At 42.8% G+C, this 8,842-nt stretch overlaps 1 protein-coding gene across 5 annotated transcripts in view; it reads left to right on the top strand.

Annotated features, from left to right (window-relative positions):
• LOC117461876 (excitatory amino acid transporter 3-like) overlaps positions 1 to 2,749 on the top strand; it is an 11,068-nt gene extending 8,319 nt beyond the window's left edge. For 4 of the 5 annotated variants that reach the window (XM_071206264.1, XM_071206265.1, XM_071206266.1 and 1 more), the window contains 3 exons: positions 948 to 1,082; positions 2,057 to 2,170; positions 2,337 to 2,749. In XM_071206264.1, the coding sequence (XP_071062365.1) occupies positions 948 to 1,082; positions 2,057 to 2,170; positions 2,337 to 2,505 (418 nt within the window). In that variant the 3' untranslated portion in view covers positions 2,506 to 2,749. Of the gene's footprint in view, positions 1 to 947; positions 1,083 to 2,056; positions 2,171 to 2,329 lie in introns of all 5 variants that reach the window. The other variant, XM_071206268.1, reaches the window with a different exon arrangement.
• The last annotated feature ends 6,093 nt before the right edge of the window (positions 2,750 to 8,842 follow it).

An 8,842-nucleotide genomic window follows, 5' to 3' on the forward strand; every position in this document is an offset into this window, starting at 1 on the left:
CCTCACACACAAACACACACACAACCACACACACACAACACACCCCAGCACACCCACACCCACACTCTCTCTCTCTCTCTAGCCACACCACTCTCACTCCTCTCACACACACACACACACACACACACACACACACACTCTCTCTCTCTCTCTCTCTCTCTCTCTCGCCACACACACTCTCCCTCTCTCTCACACACACAGACACACACTCTCTCTCACACACCACAACCACACACACACACACCACCACACAACACACACACACACACACACAGGAAATGCATTTTCTAGTTTAGCTATAATTACCTGTTTGCTGAATTGTATCCTGCTTATCACATGTTACTTGTTAGACGCTTTAATCCAAACTTACATACTCAATACTGTGGACAATCCCCACGGGAGCAATTTGGGGTGACGTGTCTCAGGGACACAACGACATGCTGACTGCAGTGGGGTTTGAACCTGTGACCCCCTGAGTCCAACACCAACGCACAACCCACTGCGTCACACGCCTCCCTGTATTACACGGCTATAATAAATCCATACTTTGATCCAAAATATTGCTTTCAACAGGTCATCAATTAAAAAATGATTGTATTGTTTCCGCAAAATAAATATAGTCCATTATGCTGCATTTCCAGCCGTCACAAATCCAAGATTCAAGTGTTGTGCTTTCCACAAATATGAAATGATTGGTGTTTTGGAAAGAAGGAAGATGTATGTGCGTTACATTGACTTCTTTCTGCGGATCGATATCACCGCACATGGTCCCTTGATCAGAGCAACGGTCTGCTATCAAAAAAGAGTAGACTGCTGAATGTCAAAATGCACCAATCAGAATGCAGTGTCCAACTGAGCATTTTTATAATATTGGTTAAAAGTGTACAAGATGAGACATTTAAAAGGAATAGACTTGGTAAAGTTCTATGTGTCTGTTTGATCTGCAGGTTGACATCAGGAGTGTGCAGCATAGGATCCTCAGGGATCCCGGCTACTGGAGGAATGACCACGATGTTTGTTCTGATGGCCGTTGGTTTACCTGCCAAGGAAGCCACCATTCTGGTGATTGCAGAATGGCTCCTGTAAGTTTAACACAAGTCATGTAGAAATGACTGGAGCTGCCTTTTCTGTTTCTTGACTGGTGCACCAGTTACAAGTACAAGTCATGCAATTAATATCTTGCTTAAGAAGAAGTACAAAAGTATGGGCATTAAAATATACTTGAATAACAAAAAGTAAAAGTACTTATTGGGCGATGTAGCTCAATTCAGAGCTACATCGCTTAAATATTGGATTGTGATTATTGATGCATTCACTTGTTTGTCACAGCTAGTAAACGTGGAGCTTATTTTAATTACTGTATATACTACTACTGAATATCTTAACCTTAAGATAATATATAATATCTATATAATTATATATTTTACTTTATTTATATTTCTTATTAGTGAATAATCAGAATCTGTAAAGTAACTAGTAATATATTTTGTTAGATAAATGCAGCAGAATAAAAGTACAATATTGGCTTATAAAATAAGAATAATCAAGTAAAGTACAAATACCCCAAAATCAAGTACATACTTGAGTAAATGTACTTCAACACATTATACCAAGGGTGTTCTTGAAATGTTTATGCATGTTTTGTTTTGTTGTCCGAGCAAATTTGTCCTGACCGCTTTTAAACAGTCAATGGTCAGTTAAGATATTACATTACATTTAGCTGACGCTTTTATCCAAAGCGACTTACAATAAGTGCATTCGACCAGGAAGACACAACCTTGAAGAAAACAGAATCATAAAGTACATCAGGTTTCATAGAGCCAAGTATTTCAAGTGCTACTCAACTGGCTTTAGATAAGCCAGTCCTTTATTAGTATATAAGTGCTCTGTTAGCAGATATGTTATGTATCTCTTTTATGCTTTATGCGGAATGGTTCGCTAACCAGCTAACATTCTTTTGTCCTTTTGGTCGGCCAGCTGAAGTGCAAATGGATCAAAGAAACAAAAATAAATCAGAACATCTGCTCAACTTTCATGGTCTGTTGGTGTCTTTCAGAGACCGCTGCAACAGTGTTGTCAACGTCTTGGGAAACTGTATTGGCGTGGCAATCGTTCACGAGGTGTCAAAAGGACAACTGGGAGAAATGGACCAAGGACCGTCAACGCCAAGGTACAAATCTATCTCGTCTTATTTGTTGGGTTTTGCCTTTACATTTGCAGAAAAGGTGAAGTAAAGACTTCCTTTAGTCTCGCGGCAGAGAGGAGCAGCAGGTTAAAAACCAAAGTATATCTTTTATTCTGCTGACCTCTTTGTGCTTTGCATGGCTAGGGTGCAGATCGTCGATGATGAGGAACTCAGCCTGGATCAGGTCCTGGCTGAGTTCAGCCCAGAGGAGCACTGCCAGGACGAGGAAGACATGTTCAGCGCTCTGGAATATCAGGAGGGCTAAGATGACAACTACACTTGAGAAAGTTCACAAAAATCCCATTAAGTTGTTGTCATGATTATTTAGTACACATTTATTTCATTTTGTCTTAGTGTAGTAGTTATGTATATGGCACAGTTGTTAGTTTATTGAGTAGAAGGTTTTTAAAACTGTATCAAGCAAGAGGTTTACTGTAGTTATTGCACTAAATATATTGAATGTAATTAATGTAACAGATTAATGTATTGAATTGTATCGATGTATTTGAATTGAACTGGATCTATTTCAGTATTTATTGGTGAATAAAAACTAAAGAAGCTGCAGTCATGTATTTTAATACCTAAAAAACATAATCACCATATTCATTGATATTAACAAATTATATTTAGATAGCATTCACAAACATAAATACTGTCTTTATATATAATTTAAGTAAAATCTTATGTGGCTTATTCATGAGTCATATCGAATATTGCTCTAAAATGTGACTTACTAACACCATGTAGGGACAAACAGTTAGTGATTAAAGCATGCTGGGGGACAGTGCTGGCTGAGATGGGCTAGGAGGTCATGTGACTCTGCTGATCTGATGGGGCGATAAGGAAGTAAGCCGGGCCCCAGCCCAAATGCCTTTGTTCTTGTCTGGAAACTTTGACGGCCGTTTCCCTCGCCCCCTCCGCTTGGCATCTCTGAGCTGGAGGCCACAGGGACACACGGACTGTTTCAGTCTTTTACTACATGAATAATGCTATTGTATCAAACTCCTTTTTTAACAGTCATTGTGCAAGAGAATGCGATGTAAACATGTGTCACCATTTTGATGTGTGACTTAAATCAACAGAAAAATAAGTAAGGCCAGAAGGCTCTTAAAATATATTTAACATTTCCTTTTAATACTACATATTGGACACATCACATTTTTAACTATGTAAAGGTAATGTTGAACAAGTAATATTAATAAAATAATAATAATACATGTTATTTATATAGCGCTTTTCTTGGTGCTCAAAGCGCTTTACAAGCAAGTAAAGAAAAATAACAAGAAAAGTAACAAGTGCTAAACTAGGTGGAATAGTGGGTTAGTGGATTAGGAGTTGAAGGCAAGAGGGAAAAGGTGAGTTTTGAGGGCTTATTTGAATGATGTGAGAGTGTTGGCAGATGGGACGTGGCCGGGGAAGGGGTTCCGGGGGGGGGGGGGGGGCTGCTGCGAAGGCGCTAGTGAAGATTTCTTCAATGTGTTTAATTGCTTATTTTCCCATAAGATTAGAATTGTATGAAAAGACATGAGTTATATTTTACAACACAAGCTTCAGACTTTAATGCAATCACTGCTGAGCTACAGATACAATCTTGACTTATTTTTTGTTTTTTAGCATGTAAATGGTCTACAAAGCCCTGTGTTCCCTCCAGAAGGAGTTTCTCTCTCACCCCCTGCCTGAAAGCCTCCATTGGACACTTTTGTTTACTTCTATGACATAGTGACATCACACTGTTACACTCGTGCTTTTATTGGCTAGCGCTCAAACACATTGTACATGATAGGCTAAGGGCTGGGACATCTCTAAGCAGTTGACCAATCACCACAGAGCCGGCCAGCTAACCAATCAGAGCAGACTGGGCTCTGGTTTCAGACAGAGGGTGAAAAGATGAGTATGAGAAAAATAAAGAGCTTTTTGAACATTAAAGCATGGAGACATGTCGCAGCAGATGCACAAGATACTAATATTTAACTGAAAATGAAAAGAATAGGGCCCATTTAAGTAAAATAACACAAACATTAGCATAACAAATATAAGATTATATAAAAATAAAAGTATAAATATTGCAGAACAGTATACATTATATGATTGAATTAAAGGTGGGGTAGGTAAGTTTGAGAAACCGGCTCGATATCGCTAGAATTTGAAAATACACAACCGGAGAAAATCTGCCACTTCCTTATAGAGCCCCTCCTCCAACACACACAAACGCGCACATGACCAATGAGGGCACGAGATAAGTTTGTGCCCCGATGGAAGGCTGACAGGCAGGTAGGCCATCCAATCCGTTGTACTTTTTACAGTATTACGGCTTCTACAGATGACATTTTTGTATGGATTTGTTGTCAAAGCACTTAAGATATGCATTGCTATCGGGATGTTAAGAGCATTCCATGGAATATAACAAAAAGTGTATCTCGAGCCGGTTTCTGAAACTTACCTACCCCACCTTTAAGTTCAGTGATGAATTGATTTTTTATTCACTTACATTTTTGATGACCAGTCGCCACTGGGTAGTGCTATGGCTCCGGCAGTCGGTAGAGCTATGGCTCCGGCGGCCGTTATAGCTCCGGTCGGTAGGTCTACCGACTGCCGGAGCCATAGCTCTACCAACCGTGGCTAATTCGCTGTTTAACGAGCTAAAACATACACCTGCTAATCATGCTAACGGGTTGGACAGAGCTCCGGCCGGGAGAGCTATAGGTTTTCGGAGCTATAACTGCGGCGGGCTGTTCCCAGGGAGGTAACGTGGTAGTGGCAGCCAAAGGAATTATGTACGCCACAATTGTTCTTATATGTTTGTGTACTAATTAGATATTATTTACGGGTGCAAACCATAGACTGTATAACCTGTTAATATGTTAAGTAGGGGATAGTGTGCAGCAAGTCATTATTGAAGAAAGTCCGACGCTAGCTTCAGAATATGCCTGGAACGAGTAGCAGTGACCGCAAGCTGGGTTGTTAGCTTAATACTGGGAGCATAATAGCTTAGCTTCTTAGCCTGAGCTAGGTCTGGAATTTCACGTCCGTTGCCCTTATTTGGAGCAGGCGGGAGTTAGAATCGACGTCACTGTCGAGCCGTTAGTGGCCGACTCGGCCTACTAAGGGCTTCTCGGCAACTCTGCAGAATCCTATGGGTCACGTCACTAGGGTTGCCAACTTCCAGAAATGGAGAAACGGGACACACGCATGTGTCCCCCGCGAAGATTTTCAGGTTTCTGGCGGATTTAGTTACTTTTTTTGTTACTTTATTTCAGGTTTTAGGGTTAGGGTTAGGTTAGGGTTATGTTATTTAATTCTTTTGGGAGAGCCAGCCCCTAGGGTTCGAAAATGTTTTTGGGGGTCAAACCCCCCAAAACCCTCAAAATGCATAGAAAACTATGCATACCTATAACACAATACAAACACAATGGTCTTACACCTGCATTAGGCTACTACATCACATTGTACATCAGCATATTCAAATCGGATAGGTGGGCACTAGGGACATCTGGGCACCTCGATGTACAATTGGCTATTTTGTCCAAAATGTTACAAAATAAAATATTTGAAAAATGGTATTAAGTAATGCAAAATATACATGATGTGAACATGCACGGTACATCATTATTAGACTTAATGTTATCCTTCAACCAACCATTTTTCCAGCATTTCCCCATCAATCAGCTGACTGACTCTCTCACACACACACACACACACACACACACACACACACACACACACACACACACACACACACACACACACACACACACACACACACACACACACACACACACACACACACACACACACACACACACACACACACACACACACACACACATACACACACGTGCGAGCATTGTGCCTGCCCTGTCAACTGAGCGGTCCTAGCGCCCTTCGCATACAGCACACAAACACACAGGCACGCAGCCAGACACACTGCATTGCGTGCAAACAGAAACATATTTTTTATGTTTCCCTTTACACGGGAGTCCGGGACAAACAAAGTCCTGTACGGGACACGCCCCTTTTGGCTCAAATACGGGGCGTCCCGGCTAATACGGGACGGTTGGCAACCCTAGACGTCACAGACCCATACGTCCATTTATATATACAGTCTATGGTCGAAACCTATGGTCGAAACGCTAGCCAGTAGAAGCGCAACAGAAGTAAATAAATGTAGATGCTGCATTGAAATACAAAACACTGGCAAGCCAAGAAAATACAAATGTTAGTGTTATAGACTGACAGGAAATCGATCCCCTATTGGACATCTTCAACAGGTCACTGCTGCAGTCTGTAGTCCCCACATGTTTCAAACACCATCGTTCCTGTCCCCAAAAAGTCAAAAATCACCAGCCTCAACGACTACCGCCGAGTAGCACTCACCTCCATCATCATGAAGTGCTTTGAGCGGTTAGCCAAAACATTCATCACCTCCTCCCTCCCTGACTCTCTGGACCCCCTGCAGTTTGCCTACAGAGCTAACAGGTCTACAGACGACGCCATAGCCCCCCCCCCCTCCACACTGCCCTCTCACACCTGGACCAGAGGAACACATATGTGAGAATGCTGTTCATTGACTACAGTTCAGCATTCAATACCATTGTGCCTTCCAAGCTGGTCATCAAGCTCAGAGACCCCGGGCTCAACAGCGCCCTCTGTGACTGGATCCTGAACTTCCTGACGGGCAGACCCCAGGCAGTGTGGGTGGGAAACATCACATCCTCCACCCTGATCCTCAACACCGGAGCCCCTCAAGGCTGCGTGCTCAGCCCTCTCCTCTACTCCCTGTTTACACACGACTGCGTGGCCACACACAGCTCCAACACCATCGTGAAGTTCACTGATGGCGACGAGACGGTATACAGAGAGGAATTCAGAACCCTGATATCTCGGTGCCTGGATAACAACCTCCATCTCAACATCAGCAAAATCAAGGAGCTGATTGTGGATTACAGGAAGCAGCAGAGAGAGGGACACGCCCCCATCGCCATCAATGGGACTACGGTGGAGAGAGTCAGCAGCTTCAGGTTCCTCGGTGTCCTCATCACTGAGGACCTGACATGGACTCATCACACAAACACTGTCACCAAAACAGCTCAACAGAAGGTTTTCTTTCAACCTCTACAGGACCTGACCTGACAGGTCCTAACCTTCTGCAGGTGCACCATAGAGAGGCACCATAGAGAGCATCCTGACCTTTTACAGGTGCACCATAGAGAGCATCCTGACTGGCTGTATCACGGCCTGGTACAGCAGTTGCAACGATCTCAACCATAAGACTCAGAGGGTAGTGAAAACTTCACAGCACATCACCAGGACAGAGCTGCCATCAGCGGAGGACCTCTACTCCCAGCGGCTCAGGAAGAAACCCCACAGCATTATCAAAGACCCCCATCACCCCAGCAACAAACTGTTCTGTCTGCTGCCGTCTGGCAGGCGTTACCGCAGCATCAGGACGAAAAACCACCAGACTGTTTCATCCCATAGGCCATAAGACTATTTAACAACTGAGCTTGCACTACTTTTTAAAAAATTAGTTTTATGTCCGTACAGTAATTTTCGGTACTACGTCATTTGCAAATGAAGCATTCTGTAAAACAACAGATAATGTATAGAGAGCCGAAGTCCCTCCCTTTCTGGTGGAAATCCATGGGACCTTATTTCGGAAAAATGATGTATCAAAGTCAATGGCGAGAGAAAAGTTATCTTTCGATCTCGTTTGAATTGTGGCACGAAATACACATATGATGTTTGTCAGTCTTAAAAAATAATTTCCATGTAAAAAAAGTCACAGTTTGTCGTAAAACTGTGAAGTTACACTTATTTGTGTGTGAAACCGCTCAATGAACTACATCTCTGGTCTCGCACAATACACGTCACCAACACCAGAATGAGGTATTAAATGAGGTGGAAATCATTACAGCATGTTGAGAGCTGCTAATACACAAAAGGGGAGTTAGTCGGTTCCGTAAGAGCCAGCATGCGGGACCGGCTGTACAAGGTTTCTGTAAGTGTCAGTGTTTAACGAGTGGAATGTGTAACGTTAATGTCAGCTAGCTAACATTAGCTAACAAGGTACACTCCTGTGTTTTGTCCACACAGCATACACAACGATCACGCAGTTTCGGGTCAATAATGTGGCCTTTTTGGCAGATTAACTAAAGGTGTGCGGCTGTTGTTGAGAGGAAATATCAGCCTGAAATTACAATGGGCTTTAATGGAGACATGTTGAAAGTTTTTGTCACTTCATGCCCTCAAGAGGCATTTTGTTTAATTTTTCAAACTACGAGATGTTTTCCTACGTTTTTCATGAACAATGATGTCCAAGGAGTGTAGGGTTTGGGAATTATGGCAGGTTTAAAACATTTTTTTGGGCGAATTTCTATGGCGTTATATTTGTGCCTCTATCCTGAGCACGCAATGAAACATGTTGAGCACAGAGAAATATATTTTCTCTCATAAAACTCCTGCTCCGTGCGCAAGCAGACCGCTGCACGCGCTCTCTCTCCCCCGCTCGCTCGACCTCTCCAGCCTGTGCGTGCTCAGCTTTGCCTGCGCTCACTCAAGTTGTCACAGCGTTACAAATGTGCCACAAAACCAACCAATCGGAGAACTCGAGAAGGTCAATTCTGATTGGCTGGTCGTCTCCAATCATATCTTCTATCT

The sequence above is a fragment of the Pseudochaenichthys georgianus genome, chromosome 17 (genome assembly GCF_902827115.2).
Source record: "Pseudochaenichthys georgianus chromosome 17, fPseGeo1.2, whole genome shotgun sequence".
Taxonomy (NCBI): Eukaryota; Metazoa; Chordata; class Actinopteri; order Perciformes; family Channichthyidae; genus Pseudochaenichthys; species Pseudochaenichthys georgianus.